At 31.7% G+C, this 25,062-nt stretch overlaps 1 protein-coding gene across 2 annotated transcripts in view; it reads right to left on the bottom strand.

The window, feature by feature from the left end:
• LOC139527289 (sodium-dependent dopamine transporter-like) overlaps positions 1–25,062 on the bottom strand; it is a 69,469-nt gene that overhangs the window by 5,006 nt on the left and 39,401 nt on the right. For both annotated transcript variants that reach the window (XM_071322637.1, XM_071322634.1), the window contains exons 4-13: positions 23,399–23,572; positions 22,560–22,694; positions 18,099–18,417; positions 16,258–16,396; positions 11,076–11,210; positions 10,258–10,361; positions 4,488–4,612; positions 3,185–3,297; positions 2,532–2,660; positions 1,199–1,298 (exon numbers count right to left, since the gene is read on the bottom strand). In XM_071322637.1, the coding sequence (XP_071178738.1) occupies positions 1,199–1,298; positions 2,532–2,660; positions 3,185–3,297; positions 4,488–4,612; positions 10,258–10,361; positions 11,076–11,210; positions 16,258–16,396; positions 18,099–18,417; positions 22,560–22,694; positions 23,399–23,572 (1,473 nt within the window). The remainder of the gene's footprint in view (positions 1–1,198; positions 1,299–2,531; positions 2,661–3,184; positions 3,298–4,487; positions 4,613–10,257; positions 10,362–11,075; positions 11,211–16,257; positions 16,397–18,098; positions 18,418–22,559; positions 22,695–23,398; positions 23,573–25,062) is intronic.

The following is a 25,062-nucleotide window of genomic DNA, read 5'->3' as shown; positions in this document are numbered from 1 at the left end:
CAATCAAATAGTTTGATATGTTACTACCTTTAATATGACTGACAACACTAGCCTCTTATTCCTGTGTTATGCAATATGTTTACGGCGAGGTATATGAATGTTTCTCTTCAGGGAAACAATACTTACATAGGACACTATGTTGACTAAACAAGAAACTAATTGTATATGTCGTCACGAAACACCAATATTACATTCATATAATTAGAAAAACATTTCTTTAACGTTAATATCAAAGTCTAACAACATTGGAGTGGTGACCAAAGGCTATTGTTTGTACTAAATTGAAAACGTTCATTATCAAATCGATTTTAAAATAAATGACGTCATCCAATATTGTCAATATTGTCTTCAACGTATTGGTATGGCTAAATTTGTGTTTGCTCATTAAAACTTTGAATACCATGGTTGATGACCTTTTATACTATTCAAACATTTCAAACACATGAAGGACCTCAGGTGCATATGAGTAACGAGACATGGAACGCAATAATAAGCTTCACCTAATTGTACTAAATACAGCGACTTTTTCTAAAATGTAGGATTTCATAATGGGGTGATAGTTAATCATGTTAATTAAAGAAAATCATCATAGATACCAGGATTGAAATTTTATATTTACGTCAGACACGCGAATCAATGGACATGCTTGTAGATAGGTATTTTTTGTGTTCTGTTAAATTGTTCCTTTTAAAATTGTTACGCGATGATGACTGCTGTACCCATATTTTGACTATTTTATTTATTATGTCTGTTTAGTTCACGCATCGTTGTAAATATAACGGAATTTGATGAGACTGTCATCAAAGTGAGAGGTTCAACGCTTTAAAACCAGGTTTACTCCACCATTTTACTGGCTGATATTTAATTAAATAAAATCATTATAGATACCAGGATTGAAATGTTATATCTATGCCAGACGCGCATATTCATCAGTGACGCTCGAATTAAAAAATGTTAAGAAGGCAAAATAAAGTACGAGTTGGAAGAGCATAGAGAACCAAAAAATTCCGAAAAGTTTTGCCAAACACAGCTAAGGTAATCTATTCCTGAGGTAGAAAAGCCTAAGTATTTGCTGTTAAACAAAAGCGTTAATTGATAACGAACAAGAAAGGAAATGAGATTAACAAAGAATTTAACTGTTTGAAAGATCATTCAAATGAACAGCATGTACAAATATGAACCATGATTCATAACTTACCATAGACCCAAGAAACAACCATAGTTTCAAAGAAAACAGCAAACAATATAGAATATCCGGCAGCAAAATTATCCATTAAGTTCACAACAAGGACTCCGCCCTGTAAAGAAAATTATCCGTTAAGTTCACAACAAGGACTCTGCCCTGTAAAGAAAATTATCCATTAAGTTCACAACAAGGACTCCGCCCTGTAAAGGAAATTATACATTAAGTTCACAACAAGGACTCCGCCCTGTAAAGAACATTGTCTAAACATGAACTTGGTAACATATAACTGGACACATATTTGCAAATCGATAAGTCATGATATAACCCAAGTAATCACAAATAGAATTCTACTATGCACTCTTAATTTTCATATAAAGTAGGGCTATACCAAATGAGCAATATTCCCCGAAAATAACACTCTTTTTACCAAAATGTCTGTACCAAGTCGGAAATACTACGGTCGTTTTCCATTCGTTTGATGTGCCTTGGCTTTTGATTTTGCCATTTTTCATAAAGGACTTTCCGAGTTCAATTTTCTTTGGAGTTGGTATTTTTTTTATAGGGAAAGATGACAAATTATAGCATAAAAAAACGAAAGATTGAGCAGTAAGTCCATTGTTTAGTTCTAATAAAAAACTCATATGTCCCCTCTGGCGAAATAAAACCAGTTTTCTAATAATTTAATTTTAAATCTCTGCTTATCAAACTAGACCATTATATCCAAGAATTATTACTAGTTTAGAATCTCAAATTCTGCGTTAAATAAGACATCGAGCATTAAAAGACATGTAGGAATTTGTGTGTTTGTGAATACGGAAATAAGAAAATAAATTGAAAATTGAAAAAAGAGGTTTGTGTTATCAAACTCAATTCTATCTGCATTCAACAAAATTGGACTAGGTCGTTAAAATTTAAAAAAAAATTTAAAAAAATGTTTTTAGTCGTCATATTATAGGCTCATCTCTAAAATAAACTCGTAATACGACTCTTGTTTTCACATGTGATAGTTCTGTACATTTTTATTAACATTGTTTTGCATCAAATAGTCAAAATTGCGGTAATTTCGCTATCGTGGGGGACTTAAACTATGTTGTAAAACCCATTAAAAGGATATTTAAAACTACAACTGCGATGTTGCATCAACACACACACACTCAACATTTGATTCTGGAAATTAAAGTAAGGAATAGTTTGTCATGCACCTTATTTAAGAGTCTATTTGGCGGACGTTCAACCTCCTGGTTTTTAACATTGTTGGCTCCAGTTGCATTTGATAGTGCACCCCCGGATAACGAAGATTAACATGTGACTTCACACAAAATGGTTGCTGATTTGTCATACTTACCTCTGTACAAAACGCCAGGCCAACTATAAAGTACAGAGCAAACAAACAGAAGACGAACAACTCTCTGTGTTTCCGCAATATAGGAAATTCATCTGATAAGGCTGTAATGATTGCTTCTGAACCTCCAAACTACAAAGAATGTTAAACAAGATAAAGTGTCATGTTTTCTATTTATTTTGTTTTATTTTTTCATCACTATAATCAACAAAATCAATATTAATCATATGTATATATCACTATTTGTATTTATTAGTCAGCTCTTTATGGGCGTTTTGATTGAGAAATAAAACTTTTTATTCTTCTATAAGCTGATAGACAATTACGTGCATTATAAGAGTAACAGAATTAGGATATTTTTAATGGTTCCAGAGTCTTTTACGTAGACAGAGACTGCACACTCGAAGAAATATATTCTACATGTTCTAATTTCAATTGTATTTTTTTTGTGTCGGTGTAATTTTTCATCATTTTTATTGTTCAATTTTAAAATCATAAAATTGAACAATAAAAATGATGGCAGGATACAGACAGTTGTTTTAATTCTTTATTAAAAAATAATCAGATTCAAGAACATACTGTGTTGAAATCAAAGTAAGAATATACATGTGTTCTTTGAACTGATGTCTGCTATTTTGCTACATTAATTTACTTACGGAACTATCCAGCCCAAGAGTGAGAAGCATCAAGAAAAATATAACGGCCCAAAATGGTGCACCGGGTAATGTTGCTATACCTTCCGGGTAAACTATAAATACTAGTCCAGGACCTGCAATACAAATAAGTCAGTAGGTCATCATCACATCAACCGATTAATAGAATTTGAATAAAAGGAAAAAGAAATATAATATTGACTTGGAGGAATTACTGTTTACCTTTTATTGGGGTATGAGTGTCTATGATTTATCACTGGAGCGACAAGGTTTGGAGGTCTCATATCTGAAGACCTCAGGAATTTTGTCGGATCTTTAATTCTACCGATTGTGTCATCTTCCCATTTGTTTAATTTGTTTAATATGTCGTGATGAGCATGTCGTCGGATGATGCATAGCAGGAAAAGCTTATCGGACCGACCTACCAATTGAGGATTTTTTTCTGTTGGTTTGTTAATAGGCAAATAGATGACATGTTTTGAACATAAGAATGAAAACTGTTGCCTCTCTTTGTCTAATAAATTGTTCTATCGGTGGATAGTGGACAACACTCGGAAGAAGATATATGTTGAAATCCACAGCAATACAATATTTGTACATAGAAAAAGCCACAATACCACACTTTAACCTTAGTTGATCCTTAACTGTATTACTTTGTGGTATTGTGTTCTGAATTGCAGATTTGTTGACGATAGCCTCACATTTTCAATTACACATATGACAGTACTATAAACTGAAAATAACATTAAGACCAATATTTTGTGATTTGCAGACTATTCTAATATGTACCGTTTTTTATCTGCAATCTGCGTATATCAACATATACTTATATTAAATGCAACAATTATTCAAAATAATTTACAATTTGAATATAAATGGTTTTTGACGTTAAAACATATTTCAATTAAGAAGTTAATGACAATGTCGGAGCTTTCGGCAAAATACTTTATTGTCATTTAAGAGTATTAATCGAACTTTAAGGAATTTCCCCCATCGTTTACTGTTTATATGGTATCATTTTGATTATGATATGTTTGTGATAAGGTTTCTTATATAATGATATAAGAAATGTCAATTAACATATATGTGTAAAACAAAAACCTCGACTCTATAGTCATATCATACGGTATACGATGGCCGATGTGATTTCATAATCTTACTTATAATTCAGATCTTGACGAAATCTAGCTCGAACAATACTGCCATTGATGCTGGTTGCTATCACTTTGTGTAAATTTAAATAGAAATGTATAAAAATCATCCCCTGCATTACTTTAGCAATGACAGACAGTTCAATAAAACCTACCTTCTTGGGCAACACTAGAAATATGGACGCCCGCCTTTTCAGCCATGTATCCTAGTATCATGAAGATGACAAAGCCGGAGAAAAAACTAGTCAAACAATTAATTGCACTTGTGATCAAAGCATCTCTGTAAGAAAAACAAACAATTGTGATAAAATCCATTAAAGTTAGAATAGCTGGATACCAGTTTTTTCCTCAGATTTATATGTAAATTGCAGATCGTGCCAGTATTCATGTTTTGACCAAAACGTGCATTATTTGCATATTCAGAGACAGATTTGTTAAAGCAAGTTTTTTTATTTCTAAGTTCTAGATATGCATTTCACATTTGGATTATTTTGTATTGATTTATCTGAATACATATTGTATATACTATGCAAAAGCGAGGCAAGATTTCAAAGGAGCATACCAACTCAGTAATTGAAAAGTTCAAAAACAAACTGAAAAAATACCACGAGGAAAACAAAAAACGACCAAAAGACTAGCAAAAAATACAAAAAACACAACACAGAAAATTAAAGACTGAGCAACAAAAAACATATTGTGCTCCATAAGGATAAGTAGATCCTGTCCCACATGTGGCACCCGTCGTTTGCTCGTTTCATTACAAAATCCTTGATAAGCATAATATGCATAATTCGTTGGGTCACATTCAAGGAAAAGAGGAAGGGATTATGGTTACGATAAGTAAAACATCCGTCCTCATCTGTGACATATATATGTGTCTGCATATATTCAACAACGGTCAACCAAATCGTGTAAGATTCCGTTAAATTTTCAAAAGGATAATTTAAACTCCATCACTCAGAACTCATGGTTCAATCAAATTTGCTAGCAGCAACCCTCTTTCAATATGTAATGCGAGCACAATATATCAACTGGGAGAATGAACACCGTATATGTAAGGCTGCTGGAATGTTTAAAATTGGAAAGCTGAACTCATCTCTTTTGTCGTAAATTTTTGTGCACAACCGACCCTCTTTTGTTGCTAATTTCTAATTGTAAGTAGAGTGTAACTGAAAAACGTTTCTCTCCACAATAAACAAAACCGAGAAAATATATATAAATACAAGGTAAATACTAGTACAAATAATTTGCGTATAAACTTGACTTGCTCATTCAAAAACAATTATCGTTTCATTAGTTAAGAACGCATATCTAATTGTTCAGGCTATTACCTATATATAAATTAAAAGATGTGATATGAGTGCCGATGAGGCAACTCTCCATCTTAGTCACAATATATAAAAAGTAAACAATTATAGATCTATGTACGGCCTTCAACACGGATCGAGTCTTGGCTTAAACCGAACAGCAAGCTATCAAGGACCCCATAATGACTAGTATAAAACAATCCAAACAGAAAACCAACGATTTAATCTATATAAACGAAAAATGAGAAAACGTATGAACCACATCAATAAATGACAACTACTGAACAACAGGCGCCTACATCAATACACCAACTCACTTTAAGAATGACTATGTTTATCTAATAGCCTTTATGCATTCAAATATATTCAAAAGTCTACAATTAAAACACATATAAATGTTTCTTTTTCTTATAACGTTAACCTTTCATTGTTAAAATTTTGCACTTTCTTTTGACAAGCATAATTAAGAGCTTGTCATACTGTATAGACAATTGCTTATCATTTAAATCTTTCTAGCGTCATGTAGATATGGTTTTGTGTCTTTTTAGTTTCTTTCTTTCTTTCTCAAACTCAGAATACCCTACTTTCAATTTATTCATATCAATGTTAATTTCCGCTTTCAAAATGGAATTATCACTATGGCGAGCTTTTTCAAAATTTTGCGTTCTCGGTGTTCTTCCAATTCTTACTTTGATTTGGACTTTTAATTGTTTGGTTCGTGCGTTATTAGTGAGTATTTTGAAGAACTTACGGTTGTTTGTCGTAAAAATTAAAAGCCTGGTACCTTTGTTCATTGTGTTTACAATATAATATCAATTTGATAAGCATATACCTTAAACTCATTGATATCTCTGTTTGGTTTGTGAAACGTAAGGAAAACAATATCGCAATAAAGTCATCTGAAATTAGTATTATTGGTTCTATGTATGTTTCTCATTTGAATCCTTTTACTTAAACTGTAAATGGTTAGATACAAGCAAATTTCTCAGAGTTTTGTTTGATGTCATTACATTGATGATCTAAGTACCAATTAACGAAGTCAATTTCCAACCAATTACCATTATCAAAACAAAATTGGGGTCATTTTATTCAAATTCCGGAAGCACGAGACATCCTAACGATTCTTTACTAATAGATTGGATCGGTTAAAATTAGACCAGCAATGATCATAACATAGCTGCAACCAGTAAACTCTTGCACATTAATTTAGAACAAATTGCTTCATCTCTTTTGTAAGTCTTCTATTTAAAATTGACTATGAAATTGGAGTTACACCATACAAATATATTTGTCTGATAATTGGATAAATACGTCAGTTTTAGTAGTGAGTTGATGATTATATGTCAAATCTAGGAAATCAATGAAAGGTTATAGAATTAAATTTAGAACTCGTTGCATTAAACTAAATCCGGGACGCAAAAAGAAAATTTGGTTACTTAAAACGGAGCATAGTTCTTTGGTCGAAAACTTAATATCTCATGTGCAGAAAAAATTATATTAACCACGAGAAAAAAAATTTGATTTCTTACTTTTGTAAAGTTATTGGTATGTTAAAGCCTTGACCGAAGTAAATTTTGAAGGAAAAATGTGCGCAAGGGCAATGTTTTTACAACCTTATAGAATTACTCAAAGGGTCACTAGCTACGAGATGTATAGAAAATAAGATCTTATTTTTTTGCTCAATCAATAATGAAATGCAAATAGTGAAATAATAATTAGCTTTCAGCAGCCAGTATGGTTCAATTTTGTCAAAATGAGCTAAAAAACATTAGTTATGAATTCTTCACTTGCAAGTGAATAATTCGACCTCATTGGATCCGTATTTATGTGAACTCCAATTTAACCCCTTAGCCTGAGATGGATAACACGTGAATTGCATGTGTTAAGTTATTTAAATGAAAAGAATGTCAACATTGAAAGTGAAACAAAGATAAATCATTTGATTGACTGATTCGATCCACAAAGATTCATTCTTATATAGATAAAAACGATGATAAACAATTTTTTTTCATCTACTGTATAATATGAAATTTAATTGACCTAGAATAATCCACCAGCACGAGTTTGCTTAATCTATTTATATCTATATTTATGTTTACATCGCTTATATGTCATCGCATGACTTTGGAGGTCAACTCGATAACTAATTAGATGACGTCTGGACTAAAATATACACGAAACAAAGCTATGTATTTTCATGCTCGTGCCCTGTTTTTATCTATTTTAGACTTTATAGTTTGGATAAATGTTTTACATTGTTTTAAATAAAATATGAGAATTTGATTAAAATCGATGAACATAAAGTTGACAGCTAGTGCCCTTTTAAAGAAGTATTCAATACTTTTAATTGCCTTTTCCCCTAGGATCTTGAAAACACGATTTCGATTTTTCTTTCTTTTTGTTTTACATGTGCACATCATTCTGGAAGCTCGTGTCATCATGAATGATACATTTAATTTCTAATATGAAGGTTAATTTCAGAATGACGCGAGATTGCCGTTAGCCAATCAAAATAACGTATTATAATGAAACATAAATGTAATGTAATACCCTTGATATGTATCTTCGTCATGATAAGATTTGAACATCGGTAAGATACTATTTATATCCTGACGATCGTTAATATTAATAAAAGTTACGTATCCTCAAGATGACCAGTATTATCTTTAAAACTTAATCCTTACCCTTCTGGGGCACCTGATATCACCCAGAGTTTTTGGTGGGTTTCGTGTTGCTTTGTCTTTATTTTTCTATGTTTTGTTTTGTGTTCTATTGTTTGGCTGTTTGTCTTTTTCTTTATCTAGCCACCGCGTTGTCAGTTTATTTTCGATTTATGAGTTTGAATTCCCATCTGGTTTCTTTTGCCCCTCTTTTAATCATTATATAAAATTCCCAAATAGCATATTCTTAAGTATAACAATCTTTCAAAGCTAATATATCATTAGGCTAGCATAATATGATTGTACGTCGAAGAAAAGACTTAAACAAATAAATATTTTGTCAAGATGACCATAGTCTGCAAATGAAAGTGTTTATCAAGACGGCACTTACCATCCAATAGATTTCAATCACTAATATGTATATGATATATCAAAACAATCTAAACTAATATAAATATTTGTATTTTCCGCGACCAATGACGCAGAGAGAGCACTATAGTATCCAGAGTAAAACATTAAGATGAAAAAGAATTCATAACAATAGCATTTGAAATTAAATAGTCATTATCACCCTTAAAGAGAAAACAATTGGACAACTAGCTTTTATATGTTTTAACATGAAAAATATTGTCTGTATTAAATGTTGTATCATTGTGATCACTTTTGCTGTTGAATTAATGCTCACAAATAATCGTTAACAATTAACATTCATTCAGTCTATGTGATTCTAGATAACATGTTGGTTTTTCACTGTTTTTTTAAGTTCCCGGGAATATGAGTATTTAATCTATAATTGGTGAACTTTGTTTGAATTGGTGATTTAAATCACTTACAATGCATTAACCTATATATCTTTTTTAAAGTAATATTGTTTAAAAAAACATTAGTGCATAAATGGAATAAAACAAATCATTGATTCGTAAATTACTAATTTCATAATTTGAAGAATGCAAAATATGTGAATGTTGGGAAGTTTAAGCAAATCAATTTACTTTTGATGGTATAATAATAATAATAATGATGATTAAATCAAGGGACAACATCAGCAGTTTTACATCACTTTTATAATGATAATAATAATAATTATAAAAGTGATGAAAAAATGCTGATGTTGTCCCTTTGTTTACAAGAAATATATAACTTGTACTGGAAAACTTATCTGCTGTACCAGAACACTACTGCCTTTTTTTTAGTAAGAAGAATCCGTCTTTAAATGATCAAGTTGACTTTTAATGTTCAAAACTTATCAGTTATATTTTACCTTAAATTACTCGCTGCTTTCTTTCGTGTTGAATTGATATGATAACAGCTTATTAAGACTGAACAAACGCTATTTTCAGTCTAACCACATGAGCCATTTAACTTGTGAAAACACATCATCTATTTTAATCTTTCATTTAAAAAATATTTTCAAAGAATAAAAATGTATAATCTGTCAAGTTTGTAAAATTTCTAAAGAATGCGCTGTTTTAAAAATGTAAAGAATTGCGGTTTTTCCCGTTTTTTCTTTTTTTTCGGATATCATTAGAACGTCAAAGTTGTCTTTTTTCCAAAATTAACAAAGTGAAAAAATTGATGTTGATTAATCTTTTTAATCTGTGGTAATTATAACATTTGCCAAACAGTAGAGACACTAAATAATTATAACAGTATGACTTAAATGTGTCTTGTTTGGGGACTTTTATTTTTGAAGTGCCATTGCTGTCTTTTATAAGTGGGAGGTTTAGCTAGCTTTGAAACCAGATTTAATCCACAGTTCTCTATTCAAGGAAATGCATGTACTAGGCTAGGAATATGACATTTGCTTTCAATTTCGTTTGATGTGTTTGAGCTTTTGATTTTGCAGTTCAATAAAGGACTTTCCTTGGATTTTGTTTTTAATTTTTACTTTATCATAATAATTGGGAAAAATATAAAACTTTAAATAAACGAAATGCAACTACATGTCAATCACTTACCTATAAACATTATTATGAAGTTCATTATAACTGGCAAATGCAAGTAAAACACCAAATCCTGGACCCAATGAGAAAAACACTTGTGTTGCGGCATCTACCCATACCTATAATACAAATATAAATATACCGAAGTAAGTACAAACTATTCAGGGATGTTATTCTGGACATATTATCAACTTTAATTAATGATCTCTTGAAAGTAGAGCATTTTGAAAAAAGACTTGACCATTTTTAAGACAACTCAATAATGTGTGTTAAATGTCGATTCAAGTGTCGTAAATTTTTTTAATAGTCCCTTTCTCGTATTTTCTCCATATTCTTCATGCTGTGCACTACAAAATACGATATGAGAAGATAGATATGATTTTTGCATAAAAAGTTCATTGGTAAAAAACACTGCTGAAGAAAGGTCACGATTTAATAATAAAATTATAAAATGTCAACCAGATGAAGTTAAAATTTACTTTCTAACCGCACAAAAGAATGAATAAATAACAGAACCGTTACTTAATTATTCTGCTCAGTCCAAGTCCGGCACCAAAGAGATAGTGAAAATGCTTATTCCGTAATACCTGTACCAAGGCAGGAATATGACAGTTGTTATCCATTCATTTGAAATATGCTTGAGCTTTTGATTTTGCCATTACCTCGGAGTTCTTTAGATTTGAGATTTTAATATTACAACATATGTAGTATAAATAGTTCTCAGCAAATACGGTATTCCACTCCTTGTTGTCGATAGAGTGATTATGTTGGCAATGAGTGCATTTAACGAAGGCTTTCATTGTTAAAAAGGAAAAACTATGTAACCTGCTTACTTGTGATTCCTGAAGTTTTGTGGTATTAGGGGTGAGGTAGTAATAAATGCCTGTCCAGGCGCCATCTAGTGTCATTCCTCTTATCATCAAAATAAATAATACCACATACGGAAACAAAGCTGTAAACCATACAACCTGTAAAACATCAACGTTAGCAAATAGAACATTTATCTTAGGATGCATACAAAGCCAGGGCCGTAACTAGTCCCTTTTAATACTGAGGCAAAATATATTTGCCGAGCGTAGCGATGCGAAAAAAATTTGGCGAGGGGCTGGGGCCGCTTAAGGCCCCCAGAAGCTCTGAGAAAAATAACTCAAAATCGTGCATTCTGAGCGTTTCCCGGACTCTTTCTTACATAGAAACGCAAATCATTTTTAGCTTTTTTTTCGACAATATTCTGGTCTCAAAGGAAAAACATAGATTCATTGTTATTTAAGACTTTAAAGTTTTAGGGAAATTCAAAACATTAAAAGACCGATATGTAGGATAAAGCAAAAATCGTTATTCTCATAATCATTAATACCGGATCTGTCTGTCTGTTCTTGTCTTGTATTGTGCTGACTTGAGATTTTTTATGACTAGATTTAAATATAGTGACAGTCATTAGTGCAGTAATATACATTTAATACTGGTACTGATCAAGTCGACACTAGGGACCATATTGACCCTTGTTTTACGGTATTTATGATTCTTCCATTATTGAAGACCCTCCAGCAACTATCAAGATGGAGAACAGGAATAAAAACTTTGACCATTGATCATTTGTATTTTTATGCCCCACCTACGATAGTAGAGGGGCATTATGTTTTCTGGTCTGTGCCTCCGTTCGTCCGTTCGTTCGTTCGTCCGTTCGTTCGTCCCGCTTCAGGTTAAAGTTTTTGGTCGAGGTAGTTTTTTATGAAATTGAAATCCAATCAATTTGAAACTTAGTACACATGTTCCCTATGATATGATCTTTCTAAGTTTAATGTCAAATTAAAGTATTGACCCCAATTTCATGGTCCACTGAACAAAGAAGAAGATAGTGTGAAGCTCAGGTTAAAGTTTTTGGTCAAGGTAGTTTTTGATGAAGTTGAAGTCCAATCAACTTGAAACTTAGTACACATGTTAACTATGATATGATCTTTCTAATTTTAATGCCAAATTAAAGTATTGACCCCAATTTCACGGTCCAGTGAACATGTAAAATGATAGTGCGAATGGGGCATCCGTGTACTATGGACACATTCTTGTTTTCTATACATTGACATTGTGTGCGATTAGCTCCCGTGCACGTGTACTTCATATTCCTTTATTTTCTGTTAAATGGTCTGAACACGACTTAATGCAAATTTAACCCTTGAATGTAAAAGGTCATATGGCAATACATTGATGTTTTTTTCAACAATGATTTGATACCGGAAAATTGGTGGTCTTACTTTAATTTAAACCATGTCAGCTATCTAGTTTTATCCACAGGCGCTCGGATATATGATACAGTTATTTTTTTTTTAATTTTGTTGTTGATTAAGATATTCAATTTTCTATATTTATAATACATATCTATCACTTCTGTGCATATCTCACCTACAGAAAATACATAATTTTGCAATCCATACTAAGAAAAATTGGGTATGGTTTTATATACAAGAAAGGCAGTTTCGTATTCTTTGATATCAAGTTCAATTCTCCATGCAGAAACGACAACTTTTTTTCTGTATCCAGTAGCATCGTATATTCTTAAAATATTTTCTCGCATAATGCCTGGACATCGGTGTACATGCAACACTACACAGTGTGACAGGTTTACAAATGAAAATCAACACTCAGACTAGTCATTAAGTAGGATAATAAATGAACGAAACACAAACCCGGGACACAAAAGTACAAACAATAGACCATCAACTCTGAAAACCAAAAGTAAAATAGAAACATGGATTACGAAAAATATGCAGGGGCGACACCAGAGAGTGAAGAGAACTTGTTTCTTGCAAGACATTTTCAGTGAAAACAATTTGATATGAAGACAATCATATAAAGACAATCTTTTGTTTTAGTTTTTTTTTTGAAATTTAAAAGATGAGGCATTTGCCTCATTTGCCTCAATGTAGTTACGGCCCTGAAAGCATATGGTGTCATATGTAAAACAATGACAATATGTACAGAATTAATAGAAAGTAATCAATTCAGAATCGTATGACTAACAATCTAGTCTCAACGAGACCATCCGCCCTAAATTGTACAGTCTACCTTTAAGCGAAATATTCGGTACCAGTTAGCATTAACCGTATGATATCCGTGAACATGATGTATGTAACTGGAACCAAGTTTAACAGGTATGGAAAGCAAGACAATGCTAATAGTTATTAAAGGTACCAGGGTTATAATTTAGTACGCCAGATGCACGTTTTGTCTACATAAGACTCATCAGTGACGCTCATATCAAAATATTTACAAAGCTAAACAAGTGCAAAGTTGAAGAGCATTGAGGGTCCAAAATTTCCAAAAAATTATAGCATAAAACTCAAGCGACCAAACAACAGAACTGACTAAACGATTTGGGGTTTCTGTAATTTTTCTATTTTTCTATTTTTATTTATGTAATGCACTACGGGGGTATTTTGACTTCATGAATTAGATAGCCTTTGACATATTTGGTATGTTTTTTTTTGGCTACCTTTGATTTTCGATATGTTGAGCGATACGATGTGTCAGTGTCTCAATGCACTAACAAGCGATTTTTTTTAGCGATCTAAGATCTCTAGATACCAAAGAGTCGTTTGGTCTGCTAGCCTATTTTATCGATTGTCTCCCTTTTTTAACCGAAGTGTGAATTCGCATAACGGGTGATGCATGCATAACAGGAGACACGTATCCCTGTCGACCCACAAGGTTTTGCTCTTTTGGAGTTAATGCGATTCCCTTAGTTTCTTTTTGTAATTTTTATTTTTTATTTTATTTAAAAGATTTAAACATCGGGGATAAACTGTCGCCTTAATTTACAAAAGAGGGACGAAAGATACTAAAGGGACAGTCAAACTCATAAATCTAAAACAAACTGACAACGCCATGGCTAAAAATGAAAAAGACAAACAGAAAAACAATAGTACACATGACACAACATAGAAAACTAAAGAATAAACAACACGAACCCCACCAAAACTAGGGGTGATCTCATGTGATCCGGAAGGGTAAGCAGATCCTGCTCCACATGTGGCACCCGTCGTGTTGCTTATGTGATTACAAATCCGGTAAATAGTCTAATTCGGTAGGTCACATTCATGAAAGGGAAGGGGATTGTAGTTACGATGTAAGGAATATATCCGATATCATTACAACGTGTGACGTAATTCCTTAGCAGATACGATAAAAATAATAAAGTTATAAAGAGTTCAATACTAAGTATGTTCATATTCAATCATAAAGGAAGAACACCGTCGATTCGTAATTATTCAAAATTTTTCTATTTTCTCTATAATTTCTCATGCTCTATATTTTACATGAGATAACACTATCAATAGATGAAATGCATTTCGATCTTTTTAAACGATTTTTATGGGGTCTCAAATGGAAGTATTATGCTGTGAATATAATCATAGTTGATTATTGCAAACAACTTTGATATCAAATCCATGTATACACACTGAACGAACATAATTTAGTACGAAATGTTTATTCCTATTACATTATTGTTCCAAAATGCGATTAATTAACTGATATTGAAAATTCAAATAATATCAGAAAACACACTTAACATTTAACACGAATTTATCAATCATTACTCGAATATAATTGCATTCGTATTCAATAAGAGATCAAATCAAAGGTATAACACAATGGATGGATTTTGTAAGGTACGTCGACCGATGAAGGGCGGGAATTTTGAACAACATGTAAAAACAGACCCTGATTGCATTGGCTGTTTTTCACTTGCTCCATTGAAAGCTTTTAACTTTGTCGGTTTTATGGAATAAGCAGTTTTAAAATTTGACTTGTTGTTGAACTCTTTTTTTTATTGATTACTAAATAGTTATCAAAGGTACCAGGATTATAATTTAGTACGCCACACGCGCGTTTCGTCTACATTAGACTCATCAGTGACGCTCATATCAAAATATTTATAAAGCCAAACACGTACAAAGTTGAAGAGCAGTGAGGATCCAAAATTCCAAAAAGTTGTGCCAAATACGGCTAAGGTAATCTATGCCTGGGATTGCGATTGCTGTTGACTGAAAGTTGTACCATTTTGATTCAATTTAATATCTGGTTATTTACAAGCATCCCTTGAACTGAATAGAAGTTGGTTGCATTCAAAAATAAATCTTGCATTAATCAAACCAGTAAATGACTGAAATTATATCACTCTCTGTTATTTTAAATTATCAATCTAATTCTTCCGGAAAAAAATTACAACTTTTTAGCTACACGCATTGTACATGTACGTAAATGGAATAAACCCTTTCGCATCATTATCGTTAAAAACATGTATCTCCTTTGCAGCTTTTTTTTTTAACAAAACGATCACTACTGTATGTTTTATATTTAAGATATTGGTGTATACTATACATGTACTATATTTCATGGTACTATTTCATAAAATTATATACATTCGAATAAATGATCTCTTCACGTATATACAAAACAATTGTGCTGCATTCTTTCAACATAACGGCATTTCATTTCATGAAAGATGTCGTAGAGATCACGATGTTTAATGTACTCTATAAATGAAACGTCTAACAGCTTCGCGAAATTTATTTAAGATTACCTTAACCGTATATGGCACAATTGTTTTGGAATTTCGGTTCCTTAATGCTCTTCAACATTATACTTGTTTGGCTTTCTAACTATTTTGATCTGAGCATTACTCATGAGTTTTATGTAGACGAAACGCTCGTCTGGCGTATCAAATTATAAGTCTGGTACCTTTGATAACTAATTATACCATTTCAGTCATGAAAATGAACATATATCAATAAAATGAAGAAAATCCTGGTATTTATGATTAGTTTATACGTATTGCAGTACTACACAGAGATGACCATGCGCAGTCACCAAAAGTAGGCACTGAAAGAAAGCTGGGTTGTCAGTTAATTTATTGCTACAATATATAATAATACTTTAGTACCAAGTTCAGAATGATGTTAGTAATAATGTAAATGCATATGACATTATATATCAATTCAATGAGACAAGTGTTACCTTTCCAGATGTATGAATTCCTTTCCACATACTGAAGTAACAGATAACATATACTCCAAGGAGACACAGAGTGATCTCCCAGTTTATTCCACCGACGTCAAAAATCCCGGTACTTTTATGTAACTTTAACATACCACGACTGAAAATAATAGAAATGAAATATTAAAACACTCGTCTTTGAATATCTAAAGTACCTGTGCGTGGCTTAGAAATGGATAGAAATTCCAAAATATTTTTCTTTTTATTTTAATGTCATTGCCAAACAGAATATTATTCCCCATTTTATCTTTTTTTCCAGTCTTTTATTTTAATTTTAACCCGATAATAGAGACAGAATAGCGATATTTCTCAATTCAAACTTATAAATCAGAAAAATTGAATCCTTTCAAATACTTCAATGATTCCTGTTTTTCAGAGAGATTCAAATAGTTAACATTTTAAACCCATGACAATGTAAACATATTTCTAAAAGTTTTTCTTGAAGTTTTTGTCGTGAGATTAGCTCATTGTGCATTGAAGGGATTCCTGTCAATATGGATACCTCACCAATTGTGGTTTTGAGTCTTGAAATAAAACTTATAAAAATAATTACTAACTTTGTTCAATTTTGGGCAACTTAGGGGATGAAAAGCTGTAGAAAATAAATATTCAAAAATCAAAGCTTTCAAATTTTTTGAAATATATAACGAAATCTCTTCTCAGTCTTAAAAAAAGAGGGACTAAAGATATCAGAGGGACAGCCAATCTCATAAATCAAAAACAAACTGACAACGCTATGGCTAAAAATGAAAAAGACAAACAGACAAACAATAGTACACATGACACAACATAGAAAAATAAAGAATAAGCAACACGAACCCCACCAAATACTAGGGGTGATCTTATGTGCTCCAAGAGGGTAAGCAGATCCTGTTTTACATGTGACACCCGTCGTGTTGCTCATGTTATAACAAATCCGGTAAATAGTCTAATTCGGTAGGTCACATTCATGGAAAGGGAAGGGGATTGTAGTTACGACGTAAGGAACATATCCGATATCATCTGTGAAACAGTTATTCCATAACGTTCAAAATATGATTGAATAGTAGAAGGCCATATGCCTCAGTATGTTATATCTGAACATCCCAGTTTGTAAAATATGACATAATTTGTTCTTGATTCATATCGGTAAATGTAGTGATCGTACAAGACCGTATCGGATTTTCAACTCAATGAAACTCATTTAAATTTTATCATAAATCCCACATTTTCATTAATGTTAATATGACATTATATGTAATGGGGTCAGATTCATTGCATTTACATTTGTTATTGAAATCTTTTGACAGCTGAATCGATCATAACAGGAGTGTGTTACACTAATGTTACTGTATCTGTCTGAACTCTTTTAAGCCAAGATATTCTATATTTTCTATTCCAATTTTTGCTTGTTTTGTGCCCTAACTTAATCGGAGCTAAGAATACTATCGCCAAAGAAACACAAACACAGTCTATTTTGCATATCATAAACATCCAATTATGTTGATATTTGGAGAAATACTTTAAAAGTAAAATAACAAAAATACCGAACTGAAAAGGAAATTAAAAACGGAAAATTTCTAAATCCACAGTTCAAGTACATTTATCGGATGGAAAACAAATCTCATATTCCTGACTTGCAACAGGCATTTTCTTATGTAGACAATGGTGGCTTAAACATGATTTTATAGGTGGTTTTTTTCAAGTATGTATACATTGACAATTTAAATGTAAAAGATTAATGTTCTAGTGAGTAAAACATCTTATGGACTTTTTTTTAAACATCTTCCATTGTTTTTAGATAAAACAGCACCAATACTTACTTGAAATATTCTTCCGCAGGAGATGTTCGGAATATCCGGGTGACATTCGTCGTTATATTTGCACTTATATTACTGCTTGCAGTAACTGTTATTGGTTCAAATATTGAAAATGACGTAGTCCCATTGGTTGAATTTGAGTCAGTTGACGAACCACGGTATGTACCGTCATAACAATGTTCTGTATTCCATTCATGTCCACAGGAACTCCATGGAAGTTCACTTGTGAAAGAACTAAACAAGAAATGAAGGGCCCATGCTATGATGATATTGTAGAAAAAGTCTGTATAAAATGCAATTAAAACTACAGCCCAACCTATACCTGAAAAACGATAAAGTATTATTTTATTTATTATGCAACTGATTACTGAAAAACTATAAAGTATTATTTATTTATTATGCAACTGATTACAATTCGAACGACACATACTTCTGAAACAATATATATCAATTACACTCGAGACTTAATGTTCATTAGAATATAAATAGAAAAACTGTTTCAGAACTATATCATAAATATTATAGAATCTTCTGGATTGGGTGTCCTACATTTTTGCATTCTTCCTTTTTTAGCCCATATTTTTTTTTCGATTTTTCATATATTGTGCCCATTATTTTATTACTTCATTATTCTCCAATTTTTTTTTTTTTTAACTAAGTTCCATCTATTATTTAATTGTTGGACCTTTATTCTGAATATTTTGCCCGTATTTTCTATTATGTAAACACAATTGAGACTCGCATATATACAATAAGTATTTGTCTAACTTGCCTGAATGCTTGTAGAAAAATCTGGGCATTGTTTTTGTTTTTGTTTCTTTTGAATTTTGTTATGTCAAAGCCTTGAATAACTTACTATAAAGTATTAAATTTGCTCACTTTTAAAAAAAATTTCAAACAGACAACAGAACACATGATAAAAAACTTAATTCAAATTTAGAGGATTCATGATTTTTTACCACTTTATCCGTATTCATTTTTTTTTATTAATTTCTATAGGATTTAAACTGTTTGCAGTTTTAATTAACATTTTAATTGAGCTTTTAATATTTGAAGATTCATGGCACGTATTTTTGCTTTCTATACTACTTCAACATGTAGTCTTTTTCCAACAAACTCAGTTTATGGTTTTTCGTATAAAGTACATCCAACTCCTCCTTGACACTTCTGAAACACGGATTTGTTTTCTCTCAATCGATTTATGAGTTTTGAACACTGGTACCGCACTGTTGCCTTATTCTTTGAGTTCGTACCGCCTTCCGCTACTATGTTGGTTTTTCGACAAACTACTACATTCTGTTTGATTGCAGCGTAAATACAAGCGGATTCCAGTTTATTCCACTACTTGTTATTTGCTGATTCTTTTCATTCATTTTTTTTAAAACTTTTTAACAGTATAGGAATACACACATTGAACAATGTATTCAACTGTCATTACGTTGAATAAATGAAGATTTTTTTCCCCGATTCTAACTAAGAAAATTGATGAATGCGACAATTAAAGCCGACAATCTTTCAAAAGCCTTAGATAAGAAAAAATGTTTCTTAACATTTAATTTACTGATATTTTCAATTAATTATAATTCATATGAGTACATCTTGGTCTTTGTGTCAGCTTTTGTTCGACAGTTTTGTTCGATTGAAACGTTGTTTTGCTATGTAAAATGTCTAAAATCCCTGACTGTTCAACCGTTCAGAGCACTTGGTTCAGCACATCTTTCACGCATCAATCAGTTCATAGCTGAACCAGCTTTGATTTCTGTTATAACTTTTATCGAACCACTCATAAAGATTTAGGGGAAGGTTTTGAGAACACACGTCAAGCTCATCATAAATAACAGGATAGAAATTATGTATATGCGCCATACGCGCGATTCGTCTACAAAAAACTCAACAGTGACGCTCGAATCAAAAAAGTAAAAAAGGCCGAATAAAGTATGAAGTTGAAGAGCAGTAAATGATATCAGATGCAAGCACACTTATTCCTAAGATAGAAACTTTAACAATGTTTGTATTATTTCTATGCATTCGATTGTGTTAGAACGTCTTTACTGAATTGAACTACAAGCAAGCGTATCCGTTTAATTGATATATTATGAATGAAATGAAGACCTTCAAGTATTTATCGAAATGAACGACGAAACTAATCAATATGAATCTATGTATAAAAAAAAAATTATATATAAAAACGTTGAAAACAAATTAGTTATGTAAAATCAATCACTGAAAAAAGAACCGCTAACGATATAATTAGCGCAGTAAAAAGCTATAAACTACTCAAACAGATTTCTAATTTACCATTAACAAGCACTGACGTATCAAAAATTAATCAAGACGTTGGCTTTTAACAAGAAATTTTCTAAAAGTGTGGTGAATTTCAAAATTTATCGTGTCATTGATTTCATCAAATTGCTATTTTTTCTTTTTAATATCTGTCAGTTGGAAACCAAGTTCACTTGAGAAAACTGTTTTTTTAATAACCCAGATATCTCATTTAAAATTTGTGAATAAACTTGTTAGCGGATAAATATAATATATCAAACTAACATTCATCATAACTGATATTAACAAAACCTGTCGTCGTTGATATAACTTTTGACCTAACCTAATCTAACCTAACCTAACCTAAAAACAGGTTTTACAAGAAATGCGCCACAAAGAGCTGTTTAACGATAGATAAAATAACAAATTGCGATTATGTTGCAGCACAAAAAATACAGAAGAAAATTAATCAACTGAAAATCAAAAGATTTGTTAAATGTATAAATGTTTTTGATTTTCAATTTTTGTTAAGTCTAATTGTCTATATAGTGCTTTGAAGACTGTTGTTCGCCTTTTTGTTTTTGTTCTTTCGTCTTTAGTTTTCTATGTTGTGTTCTGTGTACTATTATTTATCTGTGTATAAAAAAAGAAGATGTGGTATGATTGTCAATGCGACAACTGTCCACAAGAGACCAAAATGACACAGACATTTACAACTATAGGTCACCATACGGCCTTCAATAATGAGCAAGGCCCATACCGCATAGTCAGCTATAAAAGTCCCCGATATGACAATGAAAAACAATTCAAACGAGAAAACGTGTGTCTTTTTTCGAGCTATGAGTTCGACTGTCCCTCTGGTATCTTCCGCCCCTCTTTGATACTCTCCTTTAACGTTTGAATCCTCGTGTCCGCTACTATGTATTTGTCCATTATTTCTCATTTCAAAATTTCATAATACAAACATTGAAAACTGCTATTGCTTTGAAAAAAGGTGTAAAATGTCGACTCATGATTGAAAAGTGTTTAAACATAAATCCTCTTCCGCCCTAAAACGGAAAATTATGATAAAATAATTGTGAAAAAATGTTAACATCAAAACCCAGCGTATGACCAACATTGAAACATATAGACCACCCGAATCCAGCCAAATAATATGATAATAAAACAGTTAATTAGTAGAATACGATAATAGATTAAAATGCCAAAATAAACATATACACTAAATATATCAAATGATTGGCTTTTCGTGAAACATTTTCTATCACTGTAGCTATTCTCTATCATGTTATCATGTTTACCCAGAATACATGTAACTGGAATGTCAATGAAGCATTTTCGATCACTGTAGCTACTCTCTTTCATGTTATCATGTTTACCCAGAACACGTGTAACTGGAATGTTTAAAGCGAGGTCAACGTGTAACTGGAATGTTTAAAGATGATAAGCAGATATCAATCATTGCTATTTTCGTCAGGACATGCATGTGGTTATCTCGAATGGCTCTTTAACTTTCATGATTTATTAATTAACTTTAGGTCATCGGAACATTACTTACGTAGTAAGTATAATTACGCCTTCATTTCATGGTTGTTTAAGCAATTAAGAAATGATTTAAAAGTATTTTAAAATTATATTTTTGAACATAAAATAGCATGATATATCTAGTAAGTGTTTATAATCACTTATTATATATCTGATTCTAGCAACATCTACTTGTTGAACATTTTGTATTTTTTTTTATATATAAAAATGCTACTTTGTTGAATTTATTCATAACGCTCTTATAGATTTAGTTTTATTTATTGATTGCAATATTGAAATAAAATAAAGTTGAGAATGGAAATGGGAAATGCGTCATAGAGACAATTTGAACAGACCGATTTAAGAACAAAAAACAGCACAAAGCTACCAATGGGTCTTCAACACAGCGAAAAAATCCCGCACTAGATGGTCCTTATTAGTAGGCAAGACAGTGTTGAACAACACACATTCTGCACCACGACATCCGCTTTAAACGCGCATGCGTGCAGACAGTCAATAGAACAAAACGGCTATTTGGACTTAGCTTCTAGTAAGAGTGACACTAACTTTCTTAGAGACCCGAATAGAGTCAACACGCACAAGATCAATGTTATGCATTTCAAGTTAAACATGTTAAATATCCATAAATTGTAATATATAAACACCCATGCATGTTACCTTTAAAAAGCGGACACAGATTTCCCCAACAAGTGATTGCTCCTGTCCTATTGAATTGACCTAAAGCCAATTCCATATAAAACAAAGGTATACCAGCTGCTACTAACATCATTACATATGGTATCAAAAAACATCCTGCAAAGACAAAGTTAACAAAAAGGTAAAAATATCTATATCATAAGAAAGTACCAGTGGATATGTAATTGCTTTTAAATGTGTGACCGTAAAATCCCCAAAATGACTGTAACAACTATTTTAACACAGAACTGTTTTCCACTAAGTAACACAGGAAGCAAAGTTAACACCATAGCGATGTTCTAAAAAAAATTTTTTATGTTACTTTGCTGTCCTTTTATCAACAATTATATAAAAATATATATCTCAAATGTTTTTATTTTGAATATAACATTATATTTTCATAATATGCTGAAGTTTTATTTAGTTTTGTATCTAGTGCAGGTGTAAAATTATTACATACTTTTGAAGCAAGGCTGGGAAACATTATTGTGCATCTAAGATATTCTCAGTATTTTTTTCCAAAGTCTGTTGCATCTCTTTTTTCTATCTGGACATATTTTTTAATCTATTTTTATGGTACGTTTAGCTACAAGGTGACTAAGATTGATCGTTAGTACACTGAATTGGTCATGACTTATAATCAGTTTAATTCGTAATTTTTTTGGAGAATCTGACTCTAGAACAGCAATTAATGTTACTGTTTCGGCCTTATCTTCAGGTTACCTGAAATTAGTCAACTAAATTGCTCACGTTTTCTATCAAAATTGAAGGAATAGATAGCATTGTAATGAATAAATGTAAAATTTCTGAGAATATTTTACCTCCCCCATTTTTGTAACAAAGGTATGGAAACCTCCAAACATTTGCCAAATCGACAGCAAAACCTATCACAGACAATAAGAAATCTATCTTCTTGTTCCACGTTTCCCTCTCTTCCGGTTTCTCATCTATTTTATCAGGATTATCAAACGGAGTCTTCTCCGTCTTTTCCATTGCTACAAAGAATAAAATAAGATATTTAGCTGATCTCTCTATAATCATGACACACTCATTAACTTTGATGCCAATAAACGATTTTTCTTGATTACGGTAAAATAATTTTTTATTCTTTGAAGAATTTTTTTTTTTTTAAATTCTGTATGTAATATTTCAAAGTTGAAAAAATTATTAAAGACTACATGTACTCATTAATTTGTGTCTGCGGCGTACAATTTGTACATTGTTAAAACATAAAGCACAAGTTGGAGGCTCTATGTATGTTATACAATATTGACTCGACTATATTCTTGTTAAGCTTTTGTAAAAAATATTTTGGAAAGAGTTAATTGCAACAGTAACACAAAAATAGAGCCAATAAAAAACTCCAAAGGTCACATACGGTCATCTACACTTTATATAAAGCACCAGATCTCCTTAGATAGACATAAATTGGAAATCAGTCCGACATCGACTAACAAAAAGCACAAACGAACTGTATTAAACCCGCTAAAAATGGGTTGATCGCAGATGCTCCGCAAAGGTAAGCATGCTCCACATGTCACACCCGTCGTGTTGCTTATGTTCTAACAATACGACTTTCTTTAATTGGACACTGTACCAATGACGATAAATCTAGAAAAACGCTCCAAACGCAACGAATATAGTCCCTAGTGTTGACAGTTGGTTACTTGCCATTAATTTTTATACCCCTTCCAAATTTATTTCTCCATGTTTATTGCCTCAAAGTAAGTATGGGGGTGAAATTACACTGTAAAAAAATTTGGGTCCAGAATTTTAAAGGAAAGTAGTGATTTGGTCCAGCTGAAAAAGGTTGAAAATTAGTACTTCGGAAGCTGTCAAAAGATTTCAAGACGCCCTAAACATAAAATTGTCCATATTTTGAGTTAGAGCCGATGAAGTTTTCTATAATTTTGATATAATTTGTCCCTAAAGTAGTACAACACACTGTAAAAGTTTCTTTGAGAAAGCGCAGGTGGGATTTTTTTTATTTTCATTTATGTTCTAAAAGAAATGCACTACGAAATAATTGTGTTCTCGGACCATTTATAAAGTGTTATTTTGAATTAATATAAATAGTGCATTTTCATTTCGTGATCACTTCCCGGGTATATATGTGTAAAAGTTCTAAATATATTTATACTGCACTCGTTCTATTTGAGCAGTCAAAATGTGTTTACCGTATATTTTATGTCATATACAGTCACTGACCCGATATCACTTTTCCTCATGAATATTTAAATAGAAATTGCCGAAATTATAATTAATTATTCATACGACATCTTCAACCTTTTCTTGTTTCCAATGGATACAACGACTCAAACTTATTTATTTTGCAATTTTTAGACAAAAAACACATTTCACTTGTTAATATGTTTGGTTTGCTAACTATAAATCATTATATTTTATGCTTATTTGTTGATATTTTAGTCCATTCTCAAACAAATTCGTTCACCATCGATTGCGGGTATCAACAGGTAATGTACAT

This window comes from Mytilus edulis, chromosome 6 (assembly GCF_963676685.1).
Source record: "Mytilus edulis chromosome 6, xbMytEdul2.2, whole genome shotgun sequence".
Lineage (NCBI taxonomy): Eukaryota > Metazoa > Mollusca > Bivalvia > Mytilida > Mytilidae > Mytilus > Mytilus edulis.
The sequence above is the reverse complement of the archived record's forward strand: the minus strand, read 5'-3'. Positions and strand labels throughout refer to the sequence as shown.